This window comes from Meleagris gallopavo, chromosome 3 (assembly GCF_000146605.3).
Source record: "Meleagris gallopavo isolate NT-WF06-2002-E0010 breed Aviagen turkey brand Nicholas breeding stock chromosome 3, Turkey_5.1, whole genome shotgun sequence".
Lineage (NCBI taxonomy): Eukaryota > Metazoa > Chordata > Aves > Galliformes > Phasianidae > Meleagris > Meleagris gallopavo.
The window spans coordinates 90,835,498-90,853,027 of NC_015013.2; the positions used below are offsets into that span (position 1 = coordinate 90,835,498).

At 35.2% G+C, this 17,530-nt stretch overlaps 1 protein-coding gene across 1 annotated transcript in view; it reads left to right on the plus strand.

Annotated features, from left to right (window-relative positions):
• Positions 1 to 17,530, plus strand: part of KHDRBS3 (KH RNA binding domain containing, signal transduction associated 3) — a gene marked incomplete at its 5' end in the record, with an annotated part of 41,502 nt that overhangs the window by 15,210 nt on the left and 8,762 nt on the right. Inside the window, one exon of the mRNA XM_031552981.1 lies at positions 10,784 to 10,866. Within this exon, the coding sequence (XP_031408841.1) occupies positions 10,784 to 10,866 (83 nt within the window). The remainder of the gene's footprint in view (positions 1 to 10,783; positions 10,867 to 17,530) is intronic.

The window sequence follows — 17,530 nt, forward strand, 5'->3', positions numbered from 1 at the left end:
TTAAACTCCATGCGCCCTTTTTACAGCATACTCTGTTGTCCAGACTTCGTGTTTCTTCATTCAAGCTTGCAAAAACAGAGCTTGGGAGTTCCAGAAAATGTTTATTTCTTTTCAGATGTCTTCTCCTATTCTATGTAAAACTTTCTTCTACCTACGTTCTATCTTAGCACAAAAGTTTCAAATCAAATCTCAACTGTTGTCCATCAGTCAGAAACATAAGTTCTATGTACCATTGCTTTGTGGATATTGCTAGTATGAACATTTTTTCACGAACCTGAACAATAAAGGATAAACTAGTGTAGTTTATTAATATTATGAGAACTTGTTCTTAAACAACTTATCCAATTGTCCCTTGGCTATGCCTGACTTAACTGTTCAAGGTGGATAATGTAAGTAGGCGGTTATTTCATAAGGCTTGGAAATCAATTAGTCCTGATAGTCCTTTCATACCAATTCTGCCTATTTCTAGACCATGTGTAGTAGATTAAGTGGCAGTTTGATAGAAAGTAAACCTAATTAATTTCTTATTTTTTAATACCTGTCTGTAGCAAGTGTATGACATGGACGTAACAGCCTTTTGAATTGCTATCCTGATGTATGTTTCTTTTGAGAGAATATTAGGAAATACATATAAAAACAGTGCTGTGTTATACAACTGCTAAAAAAAACCAACAACACCTTGTATAAAACTAGATCACTTATCTTCCAAATATCTGAGCAAGGGTAAATACATTATGCTCTAACTGATGAAGCAGTGCAAGCAGATTCATTTTAAAATTATCAAATTTTGCACCTCCTTTGTTAAAATTAAGCATTGCTAGAAAAGTCTGATGAAAACATGAACCATTAGAGTACTGTATGTTGTGTCAATGCATGATACTTCATCCACCTGTCCAATTTTAGCATATAATCAAAGGGCCATAATTGTATATTTTAGTGAGTAAGGAAACATGATTAGAGTCCTATTTCAGTCTTTGCTTTCTAATTGCTGGTAAGTATTAAGTGCTGTTTTGCAATCCTGAATATGCAAGCTGGGTAAGGTGTCACAGTTTGCTGAGAGGACAATAGACAGTAGATGTGAGTATCATTAGGAAGCTATTTAAGCAGCATCTGTGGCGTAGTTTCTGAACCGCAGAGAGCCAGATATCTTACAAAGCAGCCTTTGAAACATTTCTGTTGTGGACTGGAATGTCTACAAAGATCTGTGAAGGTTTTCAGTTCCAACAGATCTCTACTTTGTTCTCTTTCAAACAGTGTGAAACTGTGCAAGTTTGGAAGGAAGCAAGCTATATAGTGGATGAAGCCTTCAAACACTTGATTCTGTAATTCTGTAATCTAAGATGATGCAGAGCTGTCAGTACATAAAATCTTTGCCCTTTTCTCTAACATACTATTATGTACACGGTGTGACAGAAAATGGGGCCATCGCTGAGTCACATGAACAGTTAGTTTCTTCTTTATCACTCCCTTTAATTACTTATTTTCTAGTCCGTCACACATCAGACCAATGAATCTATAACATCTAGCAGTAATTTACTCAGTTCTTCCTCCTGTCTATCCTAATTTCTCTCTTATCTTCTATTACTTAAGAAACTATCTGTAAAAATAAATAAAATCAAAATTGAAAATACCTACAGTAGTCTGACAAATCTGAAGGGTTAATTTTGGAGGCAGTATTTCACACTAGGGAGATGATGCCAGGGGCAAAGACTCTTTCATTTTGACATAAATGGTAGTTAACGTGGGCTCAAAGTCAACAGGAATAGATGATCTGTCCCACGTTTGGATGTTGGAGCACTGGACTTAACTCTTACAGAAGGCTCAAAATAGAGATAGACCGCCTTCATCGCTCAGTCAGCTTTCTGAGAGGCCTATAACACTCTTGGATGCTGGATGTGGCCTTCTCTGCTGAAGTCACATAAGTAGTGGAATAGCAGCAATATCTGCACGTTTTTTTTCCAATTCAGTATAGTTTTTCCATTTTGGCCAGTCTCACTACTGTATCGCATTCAACCCCAAGACCTATTTCTCTTGAACTTCACCATACTGCTAGTACCATGATGAAGTTTTTGAAGCTACTAAACCACAGCTCCTTATCGTCTTGTGTTAACATTGTCTTTTTAATAGCTGTAGCATCAGTTCGTGTGATAGGAAAAATTCAGGGCTCTGCAGCCAGCCAGCTTTATAATGGCTGTTCTAATCTCTCTGCTCTGGTGTGATAAACTTTCTCGGAAGGCTAATACACCTCCCCTTTCTAAATCCTCATATGCTTGGGTCAGGAGAAAGCCTAGTATGAGGTAGAACGATGTCCAGGATTATTTTTATAATACTTGGAAAAGGGAAAACATCCTAGATGGTTGCTGGCTTTATTTAAGCCAGATAGTCTCAGGGATGCTGTTCTCTTAAACAAGAGTTGCTGTATTTACAGAACCAAACATGAAGTAGGTAAGTGAAAATATTTTTCATGTATTTTTAAGCTGCCAATTTATTCCATGAAGGTAAGGAATATAAATTTTCTCCTACTTGGAGATTTTAATCTTTTCCATAATTTTCAATAAGCAGGAAATAAGTAATATTACTCCTTTTTTTTCTACTGTTGATTTCTTAATATTCAGTCAAACGTGGGATTAGAACGTAACTGTTCAATCTCAAGTACTGTCTAGTAACAAATTCTTCTCTATTTTTTTTGCTGTTGTTTTCCCACCAGCTTTAAAACTTTGAGGCTTTTTTTCCAAATTAGTAATGCAGCAATGTGACTGAAGCTGTTCAAGATTAGATTTTTATTTGCTGCTATTTTCATTTCACAAAAATGTTTTGCAAATATCTCTCTCAATTCTCTACTGCTTGAATTTGTTGTGATGCCAAGTCAAGTTCTTTTTTTTAAATGTGTTAAATAAAACTTGATATTTACCTGAACTGATAATCAGTTCTCAGGCATTAAATATTAAACTTTAAACATGTATTTAAAACACACTGTTTATTGAACCAAAAAATAATTTGGTAATCTAGCAAGTTATGGACAAGACTTGCTTAAGCACTACTTTGGAAAACAGTTCTGAATGTCCCTCCTTGTGTGTGGGAGTGATGGCAGAGCTTTAGTCCTGTTTCTGGCAGTTTACTGATGCTTTCTTATGTTCAGACAAGGGTTACCTTAGTGACACATTTTCCTAGTGCCACATGCACAATGTTTAGCAGTTAGAGTTTCAAGTAGAATGCACTCTCATTGAAATATTCTGTAATAAGAAACTGAATTAAGACGGAACATCTAACAGTAAGAGACCTGGGGAACCTTTCTAATGTTGAATAAATTGTAACTTGAAAATGAATGTGAACAATTTACAATGATTGTAAATTGTTATTTTTTTTTTTAATTTGAAGAAGCAGCCTTCTTCAAAGAATTTATAGAGCACTTTGATGTGTAATAGATGTTGATAACAAACTTCAAAATCTAAATTTTATGATCTATTTTCAGCTATCATCTGATTCTGGAAGATCCTAAAGCTTAGAAATTGCTAAAATTTACAGTTTCTGAAGCATACACTTGTGGATATTTCCAGAAATATATTGCTTTTACTGGTGCACAGAGGTGCTTCAGACTGAATTCAGACTTGAGCTTTTAATTGTCATGCTAAGTCTATTCTACAAGGCTATACTCATACTACAAGTTACATCCACTACAGTAGTGTGCGGCTATGCTCATACTGTTCCCTGCAAGAAATGGGGAAAACTCAGAGGATATAATAACATTCTGGATAACAAGATCTACACAATCAGATGTAATGCTATAAGTCTCACATAATTGAAAGCTTGGTTCCACTGAAAGCAGTGGAAGGCCTTCAGTTGAGATTCCTGTTGCAGATATTCACATTTCCTCAGTTCTCTCCGGGGAGCATGTGCTCATCACCATGCTGCTGGCTGTCCTGGTATTCTCAGCGTCATGAGCTGTAGTTTCCGTCCTTTCCATTTTGGAAGGAACTCTAAGAATTCTGTGGGAAGATTAAGGGGAAGGAGGAGGTGGGGGTGGTTTGTTTACAAGTGATGTTTGGCTGAATGGCTAAGAACAAAAGTCTAGACTCCATTTCACAACCCAGTGATGATTATAAAATATGTATGTATCCATTAGTGAAAGGAATGAATGCAAAGCCTTAATGTTTCCAGGTGAGGGCCCATTCAGCTGATCAACCTATTTTTTTAGTGCATCTTCTTAAAAAGTTTATTCAAATTCTCTCAGGCTTAATCTCCAGCATTCAACTTTAATTCTGCAGATGCTGAGCATTGGCTGTAAATACCAAGTCCTTTTTCCTCTGTGGAAAACACCCGATGTAATGGTGATGAGTTTAGAGCAATGAGTGTAGGAGTGTATGCATCAGTTCCTAAAGAATTGTTCATACCACAGTCACAGAACCATAGAATATCCCAAGTTGGAAGGGTCCTATGAAGATGACAGAGTCCAACTCCTGGCTCCACACAGAGAATGAGACACAGTGTGTCTGAGAGTTAAACCAGTACGTAAGATTGTTGTCTAAATGCTTCTTGAATACAAACAGGATCGAGGCCACAATAAATGTTTTTCACGCCTTCATTTTTACCACTAATCTTGTGTTAGGTGGCTTCAGTACCTACTGGGTGTCTTAATATCCACTCTATAAGGTGTTCAGGGGCTATATGGAGTGTAGCTGATAAGAAGTTCTGAAGTTCAACCATTTAACACAGCATTCTGATTTGTAAATATCCTTTCTGCATCTCTTCACTGAGATCACACCAAATTTGGAAGATGTCAAAAACTGAAAGGGTCACACAGAGCATATTGTGGGAGCAATTTCTTGGAGCTATGTTGATTTTGCAGGGCAGGCTGCTTTTAAACCGGACTTCCTTCTCGTTAACATTAATTTGCTCACTTACTGTTGCTTGTAGAAAAGGAAAGATCTCTTGGAAGTGACAGCAAAATGTTTGTATACCATATGAAAAATGTGAAGTTTTTGTTTCCAAGTGAACATTTCTCAGGATGCAAGGCAAGATATTAGGCTAAGAGCTAACTCAAAAGTCATAAGATTTTATAAAGGATGAAAGTCTTAACTGAATTGAGTTCCAGTATAATTTTTGTTTAACTTTGCAGGAATTACACCATGTTCTGATTTGCTAGGGCATTCACCTCTGCGTGCACTGGGATTGGAACTAGATCTTTGAGATCCCTTCCAATCCAGGCCATTCTGTGATTCTGAATTCTGATATTTTCCTTATAACTTGTGATCATTTTAATCAAATTAAATTCGGATGTTCTTGTTTACTTAGTTTTTTTTCAGTGAAGCTTTCAGTTCCTGGAAAAGGATTTGTCATAACTTCATTCTCCAGGGATTACAAAAATACTCTCTCTTTTCTGTTTCTGTTCCCTTTTGTGGATAATGCTGTGGTTTACACTGAAATCTTACTTGATTTTTAAAGCAATGTGTTTACTGAGTTGTGGCTTTTCAGAAGTACTTAAAGTCAGGGTAAATTCTGGTTAGGCTTTTGGAAAGGAAGTTCAGAACACAAAAACATCGTTTCTTGTCTTTTTGTATGTTTCAGAGTTCTTTTACTTGCTAAGTAGCTCAAGCAAAAATAAATGTTAAAAAAAAAGTTAAAAGATACTAAGTCCCACAAGTCGTTGCTTGTTTTCTTTCTTTTTATTTTTTATTTATTTACTTTTAATAACTTAACTGTTAGGATTTTCAAGATGGGCCAGAAGAAACAGTGGAAAAGCTTTCGGTTTTTGTCAGGAACTCAGACATGTTTTTTTGATTATGGAAACAGTCAAATGTTTTGGTGACAAAGCTGGAAAGTTTCTCTTGCCTGCCTATCTTGAGGTTGAAATACAACCTGTATTGTGCAGATAAAATATTTCCCTCTATTATTTCAGAGTTCAAGCTGCTAATCATAATTTGGACCTCTGTGACTTGATGCAGTTCTGTAGGTGTAAGTCTTTGTGATTCTGACTCTGGCTCTTGCCATTGTATACAGGAAAACTAAAATACTCTGACCTTGATTTCAGTGCTGCTGCCTATATTCTTTAGCAACTTCTCTAATTATTGTTTTATTTTAAAGTGTATGAAACAGAACCTACCAGTGCACCTTTCTTATTTCATAAACACCTTGCTTGTTCTGGTTGAATGTGCAATCCTAAATGAGAACAAATGAAAATGTTCAAACTAAGAGCTTAGAGCCTGTGCCTGTTTGCTGCAAATGTACTTGGTGTTATCACTCAGACTTCAGATGGTACTAGCTGGCCCTGCTTGTCCTGATAGCTCGCTATTCCCTGTTATTTAAATGATGGGGTGATGTCATTTTTACGCAGTAAAACGGCTGTTGCTTCCTTTTACCAGTCTAATTTGCCTAAAAAAATCCTTCATTGCTTCATGCTGATATTACCTCATGTGCTTTCTCCGTCAGGTCCATCTCTGCACTCAGTACTTTTCTGAATGTAATAGTTCTTTTCTGAAAGGTAGGCACTCCACCGGCACTGGGTGATAAAGTACTGGTGTGAGTATTAATTTCTGAGAATGATGAGGAAAGGAAACAGAAACCCTTACATTGTAGTGATAACAGCCTTAATTTTTTTTCCCCTGGGTGAATTTTCTTATTGAGAGAGAGCTGGGAATTTGATTTCTTATTGATTTAATTATTTTTTTTCAGCACTGCAAATGGCCTTGCTAAAATGAAATTTTTACGATTCTTCTTTTTTTTTTTTTTAGTGCCTGCTTCTGCCATGCTCTCTTTGAAAGATTGTGAATTTCACCTAAAGATGTACCAAGCACTTATCTGTTATTGTCATTGCTTGCAGGTTATAATCCAAAGCCCCCATTTCCTATTCCCTATGAACAAGGGAATATTTAAAGTACTAGGTTATTAGGAGGAAATGCAGATGTACAAGACAGCACAATTCATGATGTTTTGAGGGTAGTGCAGAAGTTTTGACAGAGATCACTTTCATTAGCTTTATTACCATTTGACCTGTGACTGTAACTTAGTGTTTAACATACTTGAATGATGAATGCTTACATGTTGCCATTGGTTCTGCCTGTGAAAAATTTCTGTGCTACTCTCCACTCTATGGATTTACATCACTTGCAAGCAGTCATTAAGACAATTGCAGGCATCAGTTCTCTTTAAGAGGAAATGTAATGTGATGCTAGCTTAATAGAGTAGTAATTAAGAAGGTTTGAGATTTTACAGAACTGTTTCATATCATTTCAGAGCATCTGCCATATAATTCTACCTAATCTCTTAATTTGAAAATAAATTCCTGAAATCGGGATTTAAATCAGGACAGTCTCTTGTGATACCATTCTTGTTTATATTTCAGTTGTCCTGTGAAAAATATAAAAATATCTGCACTTCTAAGTCAGTTGTAGCATTTTCAGCTCAGTATTTTTACATTTTTGTATTGTAAGCATAAACTGTGCAGCACATTTGGAACAGGCTGCCCAGGGAGGTGGTGGAGTCACTGGCTCTGGAGGTGTTCAAGGAAAGTGGTGATGTGGCACCAAGGGACATGATTTGGTGGAGATGAATCGATGGTTGGACTATAGATCTTAGCAGCCTTTTCCAACCTTTATGATTCTATAATTCTGTGGTTACTGATTATCTTCAGCTAGAGGTATTTTTTAGCCCTGTGTAATTGGAGTATAGGGGAAGTCGTTGTATTGCTTTTGATAGGTAGTAGGAGTACAAATGCTGTCTGCTACGTGAAGTGCAATAATGGTTTTAAATAGAAAAATAATATCTTAGAAGTAACTGAAAAATGCCAAAATAAGGCATAAAAATGTAAGTATTTGTATGAAGGTGACATTTTTCTTCTGCTCACTTGCTGCAGTGTTGGCCAGTGAATCTGATGTTCTTAAATATACACCTATATTCTATACTTTTTATTATATTTGAATATATAATGTTACATTTACATGTTTGTATTATTTATATAAATATAAATGCAAATATTCATGTTTACATGTTTTATATTAACTGAAACATGTCAGGTGGCTGAGAATCCTTCATATAGGTATCAACTAATGTTAAATGAGACATTTATTGAAGTCACAAGAGGTCTTTTTCAGAAATAAAAAATAAAAATAGTGTGGTTATGATTGCATTAAAATACACTACTTTGCCCAGCCTTGTTAATGACTTCCTGAAAGAGACAGTTTTCAAATCCAGTATGATTGACAGAAAATACAACGTCAGACCTAGTTCATGGACTAGACTTCAGTTGCTACTGTGTCCTTGATATTTCAAGTGCACAGTATAAAAACATTTTGAAATTTGAATCTTTTCTGTTCACGAGATGTCAGCAGCTTTATAAAAATATTCTATTTTTGCAGCATGTAGCACTGGATGTCTATTTTTTATGTAAATTTGTGATTTTTATAAATGTAAATATAGCACTAAAATCAATCTATTTAAGCAGATTATGGTAATAAGCAACAACATCATGCTTAAGTGATAGGAGTCCTACATATAAAAAATAGAATCTAGCTCTTTTTCAATCAAAGCTTAGTTACCTACAGCAAAATACTAATAATGAAAAAGATATTGGATTCACTACTGCAGAAATTAGCATGTGGAATAGTCAGCAGTAATGAATTCCAAGCAAACTTTCTGTGGAAGAGAAAGGTAGCACCAGACACTCAAGTATAATATGAAAAAATGAGCTTTCCCAAAATTCTGTTTTCATTTTGTTGTACGCTTTGTTAACCTGATAAGTCTATTCCTTTTTACTTTGTTCTTATGTTCTTCTATGAGAAGTCATAGACACACCATAGCTTTGGAGTAGTCTAGTTTTCCCCTTTTTTTCCATGCCTGTTTTTAATGAAAAAGATGATATAAATGTGAAGAACAGGACCAATTCTCATTAAATGCCAAAAGGTAAATTTCAGTCTTCTGCTTTCATTTGTTGTCACTGTATGTACACATAGTTTGAAATCCGGGAGCCCCTCTTAGGGTTGGAGCTTTCACAATTGGTAGATTCTATGAGAGGAGCCCAAATGTCATGTAAGTGCTCTGGAACAGAGCAAGTACATTGGCTCAGACAGCTTCTGCTGTTGATCAATGACTCTATTGTTAACAGATGTCTGTGCATTGCATCAATAAGTAATAAAGTACTTGTTCATAATTAAGTGCCAAGAGGCAGTGGTTTTGTGGGCTTAGCATGCGGTGCATCAAGAAAAATTTATATCCTTATCAGATGGGCAAAGAAAATACTAAGATTCTATTTTAATATTTAGTTTCAGGGCAGTGAGTTGATGAAAGAGAAAACAATGAATTTCCTTTCCATTTTAAGCATGCATTTCTTTTCACAATTGGAGGAATTTTTGTTTCCTCTTCCAGACATAGGAATCAGCTGTTATTCACCTCTACCTGCAAATATTGGTAGACATCCTTCTACTAATCACTGTTGGGAAACAATAATTTTCACTGGTCAGCGGTAAAGCAGTATTGATGGGCTGATTGCTTGGTTTTCCATATAAGCACAATATCAAGTGACACGGAAAGTTCTAAAAAGCCTCATAGACAGCAATTTCACAGCTCTTATTTGGTTTGAGGATGTCATTGACTCTGTTTTAGAAAACTTTCCTTCCAGCAGACTGTCAGATTGAGATCACTTGAGGTGTTTTCTACTGGCACTGAACAATCTTTATGTAATTGTCACAAGTAGTTGCTTTTATTGTTTTCAGTTATTACTGAAAGATTCTTTATAAGTTTTCTTTCTCTATGAGCGAGGTTGTTCTTTTGTGATACTTTATTCTTATATTGCCAGGGCTGATAACCCTCTTTCTCAGAAAACATAATTTATATGACATTACATGATCCTCATTTCTCTAACTGCCTTTGTTTTCAGAGGGCTTTCTTACTTGGTGAAACTGGACAAGATACTTCTAAATATTCATTGAGGCCTTTGAGATATTTGCATAGGATTTCCTAATTCTCCTTTATGAGAGATCACTACCAAGGAAATGTCATTTTTACTGATCATTAGCTGAGTTTAGTTCAGCTTATTGTGTTATCTAGTAGTAAATTAGTGGCAATTCTTTATTTTTCTGCATTTCATCTGTTAAGGAAAGCCCAGCATCGTTGTCAACCGTTTTCATATTAAACTTCTGTGTGGTGTGTAGCTGGAGCTTTTTTTTCAGCTTGAAACGCAGTGCTATTGTGGAAAGAGCAGTATTACACTATATTCTTAAACTTTAGAAGGAACATTATTACATTCCTTACTTTCAATGTTTTAAGTAAGAGTTGTTAAACTCCCACAGGTTGAAGAGTATGCAGAAGACATTTGAAGTAAAGTCATGGTTCTTACAAGTGCTATCTTTTATATCTACATAGGAATATTGAATTTGGTGTCCAAAATAAAGAGTCAGTTACATAAGTCCACAGTCTTTTACTCAGATGCTTTGGTTCCTATCTGAAGTCCTTTCCAGAACTCTTGAAGCTCTATGCCTCTCATGCTTCAAATTCAAGTATGTGTAAACATGAGGCATTTGTACTGTTCTCTACACAAGCCAATGTGTTGAACTAAAAGTTCTGTTTTGAAGCATGTTGCTGCCAGTAGCTCATGAGAATTTCAAAGTTACTGTACGATCTTAGATATGTGTGGAATTAGTTTCTCTGAACATCAAGATTTTGCTATTTTAGGGTGCACATATGTCATGTCTGTTTTTCGAGAGTATAATCTTTCATATTTAGGACTGAGTTACTATCTTGTTTGTGAAGTTTTTGGGGGTTAATATTTTATGTTTCTTTTATATCCTTTCAGGAGTACGATGATGGCTATGGAACTGCTTATGATGAGCAAAGCTATGATTCGTATGATAACAGCTACAGTACTCAAGCACAAAGGTAAGTTTCAAGTTCTGTAGATGAAATACTGTGCAGTTGGAAAGTTAATTTTTCCTTAGACTTTTTCAGATTCATTTTAGGCAACAAAAATATTATAAAAAGCTTATTAGAAATAACCTGCTGTGTTTTGTCTCTAGTATCACGAGTATGAAAGTCAATTACTGAGCGGTTGAAAAGAAACAGAAGTGATTACAGAAGTGATTTATTTTCTTTGATTTTTGCATAAAGAAGTTACTTGAAAATTCCATGAATTACGTAGAAAAATAATGTGTCCAGATTTCCAGTAGTGGGACAAAAAAAAAAAAAAGCTGTGAAGTACCAGCTACTTGCATTAGGTAGCAATTTGAATTAATAGCAAACACCATGTTGCACAAAGTTTTGCTGATGATCCACAGTATGAGCTGTTTCTAGTGGATACATTTGAAAAGGAGAGGGAATTCTTGTGCATGTTTTACTGAGGTGTAATTTGATTGCTTGGAATAATGAGAGCTTTAAACCAGGCCCACTGGAAGCAAGACAGAAGGGAAGGGAGATGCTGCTGGATGTGCGTCAATGAAAGAATCAGAGAAATAGCATTTAGTTTCAACAGTGTTTACTCTATTTTTTTCAGTGTAGTCTGAAAGACTACAAAACAATTCAAAGCAAAATTGAAATCAAAGCTGTTTGTAACTGACATCTGCTTTACTTTAGTGTTGACACACCCAACTTAAATTTTGTTATATTTATAAATACTTCCCTGTGCCCATCAACTTCATGTGAAAAATCTTAGTGGAAAGAGCCAATGTCATTATTGTTGAGAACTAACACAAGGGAAATATTACCTTTGTATATATGGTACTTGATTCCTATAGTGTTATAAGCTGCTAAAAATGGATTTAAAAAAAAAAGGCATGATTCCAGCAGTGTAGAACCTCCAAAATACAATGCTCTGTAAGCATTTAGAGACCAGCTGCTGGTAATAGATTTTTTTTCTTCCCAAAAAGAAAATTACCAGAATAGTCCTCAACTTTTATGTTGGTAATTCTGTACTATTTTACTGCTTCTAGTGTTGGGTAACAGGGTTTATTGCACATAGCAATCAGATTTCATTACCAAGTCATTTGACTGAGCCAAAACTGAAAACATTGCTAGGCTTTGCTTCTTTTTCACACTAAGGATTTCACTAGGATTTCTTTTCCTTTGAACTAAAATTAGCAAATTTTTTCCTTAGAGATGAAATTGCTCATATAAAGACCTAACAATGATATGTGTATGTGTGGACATTATATATTCTTCTGATATGCTTAAACTTGTTATGGAAGGAGATGCTTCACAAATTGATTACTGTGTGATTTCCACTTAATTTCAAAATACTATTTTTCCCATAATTTTGTTAAGTATGCTAAAAGAAAACAAAAAATGGTTCATTTGTACATTTCTCTTGGGGTGTGGATGCTCATTCTCTGCATGTTTTCTGGTTTGGCAGAAAAGAATATTAAGTTTGTCTTGGCAGGCAATAAGTAGTAACTATCAACAGCCATCTGAGCTACCTAGACTAATAGCATTTAATTTGAATATCAGTAGTAGTCCATATTGCAAAATGTTTTTTAACCACAAAGAGAAGTTTTATCATATTTAGTTGCATTGCAATGTTCTTTCTGTGAAGAAAATTATGGAAAATAGAATTGTTGTCATAGTTTAAACTTTTTTTATATTTTACCTCACTTGTGGTGCATGGATAGAAAAGATGTTTATGCTTAGAGAGCATTCACATGTTTAAAACGCATTTAATAACAAACGTATTCTTATTTCCATTTGTATGTTCAAAGCAGTGATCTTTTTAAAAAGTAATAGTATTTTAGTGTATCTTCTGGTACTGATTTCTCAAGAATATTCTGATAGTAAAGATATTCTAAATTAACAAGGAAATTTGGGAGATGACTAATAAACTGAAAAGATGAGTTTTGTTTATTAAATCATTTGCAGTAGTTCTTCAGTGCATGAATTCTGTTCCTGCACCTCATTAGAATTTGTTAATATTTACAGATGTATTTTCTTGTGTGATAAAGTTGAGTTGGTTTGGATACTTATTTTGTTTTTAAAGATTTTCCTTATTTCTATGATTCCTTTGTTAAAAATGGAAATTTGCACTAGTATTGAAATAGTTCCAAATTGTTTTTTGCATCTTTAAGATGTATGCATCAGGAGCATAAGTTCTTCAAATTCAGCCATTCAGTACAGTTCAGCAATACTCTCCAGTATTCTTTGTAATTTTGATATGTTTAGTGTAATTTCCAAAAATGGCCAAATTTGAGATGGACTATGATGGTGTAGTATACGAAGAAGAACATACTGTATATTTATAAGTGCAGTGTGGTAGCTCAGAATTTGTATTTGTTTGCACAGTTCTTCATTCCTATTAATCGTTTGAGGCTACCACATCATGTTTGTTTAAATTTCTGTGCTGCTTTATTTAACATTGTCAAGTACGAGAAAGTATCTAAGTCGTACACAGTGTGAAGCTTTAGTTAAAGCCTGTCACAGCATTAATAAGGAGAGAAACATCAGAGTTCTTTCTAAGTTCTGATCCATCTTAATGCCCTGTAATCCTGTAGAGGTTGCTTTCATTTAAAACATTTCCTTATCCACAGTTGTTTGTTCATGCGACAAAGCCCCAGATTGTAGTGCTCGGGGGTGTTTTTTTTTTAATCAGAATTATTTGCTATGGTTAAAGAAACTTTAAAAAGATATCCCTTGGAGCTGCACTGAGTTTGACTGGTTATCTTAACTGATTTTCAGAAGAGATGTAACTAAATTACATCTAATTTTTTGCAGAGGATCCTTAGACAAAATTTATATTAGGGCAAACTAGTAAGGTGGTTAAACATTGTTCAGTGTTTTCATAAGAAGCTAAACAACCTAAAATGAATTTAACACAAATTTCTCAACTTCTGAAAATCAAACAATTGAAGCAGCCAATAATTTTACTTACAGAGCAATGAAAACTGGTCAGAAGCTCTGATCATTTAAGGGAGATGCATAATGCATAGCTAAAGAAAGCAGCAAAAGTAGAGCTGAAGATAGTTGGTCATGCAGCGCAGATATCCTATTATGCAGTCAGTAATTCCTTCAGGAAATCTGTCGTATAAAAACATATAGTAATTAATATTGAAGAGCTATGTCAAAAACTTGGGGATCTTACAGGAATGTGTGAGTTGTAAGTGATACTACTGTGGCATCTCCTTGTGGGGCTCTTGGTTCAGATACTTGTGTGTGTCAGATGCATGTAGATTTGATAGCACCCCTTACTGAGTGTGTGCATGCTCACACAACACAGCTGACTTAGAGTCATAGAATAGCTCAGGAAAAGACCTTAAAGATCAAGTCCAACCACAACCTGACCATACTACCCTAATTCTAACAACCCTCCGCTAAATCATGTCCCTGAGCAATACATCCAAATGTTTTTTAAACACATCCAGGGATGGTGACTCAAACACCTCCCTGAAGAGCCCATTCCAGTGCTTAACAACCCCTTCTGTAAGAAAGTTTTTCCTGATATCCAACCTAAACTTACCCTGGTGCAGCTTGAGGCCATTTCCTCTCATGCTGTCACCAGTGCGAAGAGACCAACTCAGAGAGACTTCCCAAATCCATCTAGAACTCCAATCTTTGACTCAGATTTATTGCAGAAAATAGTGGGCATTTTTGTGGTTCTGATATTAGTGCTAGAACAATTTTAGTACAAAAACGTAGAGAAGAATGTTGTGGAAGAAATCAGAGAATTTAATGGGGTCTTACTTTTTAGCTGGTAGATCAATCTTGAGATTTTTTTATGTGAAGAAAAAAATCTGTTAATTTTAAATCTCTGAGATGTGTTGCAAATTGAGCGAATGTGTTTTTGTCCCTTAGTGGCTCCATACATGATCTGCACAAGTGTTTGCGAAGACGATAATAGGGCAAAGAGAAACGGGTGCTAATAAATCAATTGGCACTGTCAGTTCACTGTTAAATGTTCTCTAGAATACATAAGATTTATCGCTGAGGAATTGTAGAATAATGGTAGTGTATGGAAACAAAGTCCACTAGGGAGATGTACTACATCATTCGGATTTAGCGTTGCCATCTGCTTAATAGCATTGAGATGACTACAGAGGTACTTATGATCAACCATTCATAGCAGTGACAGATGCTGCAGAGAGTTAACATGCCAGAGAATGAGGTTTGTTACTAAAATTCAGATTATGTGATAAGGTTGCTGAGAAAGGGGGTGGGTTTGTTACCTCTCCAGCAGCATTAAAGGTTTACTGTTTGCTTTTAAGTTTGCTATCAAGAGAATGGATAATGCTGCTACTGTAGCACAAAAAAAAAATTTAGAGAACCCCATCTGTCTGCTTGTGCCACTCAGAAGTTTCTGGTAACTCTTCAGGCTTTTCTGCTAGCATTTAAAACTTTTCGTCAGGGAAAAAAAAAATAATGATAATGACTATTTTCATTATTTTTTTACCTACAATGGAGATGAGCAGTCTCTACTATAAAAGAAATGGTTCATATAATCTGTGCCTGTTCAGGGCCAAAAACAGTAAGTCATTCCTGTAGTCATGTAGTCATTCGGTGTTTAATTTGCAGCTGTTATTATTTTAAAGTTGCTTTAGATCTTCAGTCTGAGTGATCTTGACTCCGTTGCAGGAGAATTTAATCTAAACACTGATTAAAAACAGGGAAAGGTTAGCACTTAAAATAATTGCTGGCTTTGTCTAGTTTCTTATGCTGTTCTCTGCTTTCCACATTTCCTTCTTAATCCTCCAGATTTCTCTCAGCAACAACCATTGTGCTGTTGCCTCAAGCAGTGTTTCTCAGTCACTTTTCTTGCATATTGAACAATTACTTCTCTTTAAATTACACCAAAATGCAATGCATTCAAATAACTGCAGTTTGTCTGCAAACTTTAGTGCCATCTTGTCAAGCTAATCTGAACTTTCTGAGTGGATTTACAAATTCTCTTCAGTCCACCTTTCAATGCATCTAGTTCAGTGTGCTTATTCCTTAATGTGTTGAAGGAACAGTGCATGATGCAACTTCAGATCTAAAAGCCTGAGAAAAGAAATGTACATGTGGCAATTGCTAAGAGTGTTAAAAACTCAGTGTTATGGATGCCATGCAGTGAAGCCTTATTCTTCACCATTCATCAAGTGACTGATTCAAGGCAATTTTTTTTTGCAGAAGACTGTACAAGGACTCTGGTTGGAAAGGTTTAAGGAAGTTTGTGGTTAGTAGCTTGAGGTAGTTAATGAAGAAAATATTACTGGATGTCGCATCAAGATCAGGAAACAAAGGTATAAGGTCAGATAATGGTGTTGCTCAACTGATGCCGAATTAATATAGGTAAACTGATTGGCTAAAGTTCTCCAGATTTCTCCATCCCTCTTATAGTGCCACTGAAGTGGCACCTTAGTTTCAGCAAACTGATTCTGAGGTTGTATTTCTTGCCCAGGCCCAGAAATGTGGTCCTGCACATTTTCAATGAAGAACTCAAATTTTCAGTTATATTCTTAAACTGTGCTTAGTACTTATACAAAAGCAGGCAGCGTTACTGTTTGCGAATGGAGGGATTTTGCAAAGAGTTGAGTAGATGGATTTGAAGCTAGCTTATTTAGGTGTTGGCATTTCCATGTTAATTGCTATCATTTTGTTTGTGATGCTTGATGTTTTAAATTTACATTAAGTTAGTTTGTCAGCAGTCAAGCATTTCCAGGGTCCATAAATATGCATTATATGCAAAACAGTGTCTGTTAGAGTAGCTTTTCAAGATGTGATTCTCCGGATTTTAATGCTAGTAGCAGTTAGTATTTCATGCTCTGGCTTATAAATCAAATCAATTCAGAGCACTGTTGGGATAGTGAGAATGGCCACTATTTTGCAATTTCTTAATTGTTGCTTATGAGCACCTGGTATGTAGAAGTTTGTTATAGGCTACAGTTCTGCACAAATAAAACTTCAAAAGTATTATCATAAACAAGGTAATATATCTTTTAACTGAAAATCTCTGCCATGTGGTTTCCTGTTTAATTTTTAGGGTCATTTTTTGGTAGAAATTTCTTTCTACACTTTGTCGTATCTGGTTCCTCAGGTACTTCTTTAGATATATAATTTTCTGTCATCTGTGAAGGTGTGAGAAGATAAAATATTAGTGTCTCAATGGCACAGTCACTTTTAATTGTGATTCTAGCACATGTGTTTCAATTAAAAAAATTATAAAGTTACAAAAATCACTGATCTGAACCCTCAGTACACAGGAATATAGCTAAGCCAATTCAGCGTAATGATGGAAGAAAACTTCAGATGGGTAAAAAATCATAACACAAGTGTTTCACATTGTATGTTCCAAAAAAAGGGGAAAGTTTTTCAAAATCTTTATGTAGGCATTAATGAATGTCACTAGTTCACTACTTAAGAAATACAATTAATTAGAAATTGTAATAACAATACTTAATAAAGAACATTTTTAGATACCAAAACTAATTTAATTTGTCCTGGTTTTTATGTTTAAGTTTACTGTGACTGTTCCTCAGACTTTTGAAAACATACAAAGTGCATGTAATAATAAATGATCCACAGACCTTGGAAAAATCTTCGAATGGTGTTAAAACTGTACAGCAAAGTAGTGTAAAATTGTGAGTAATTG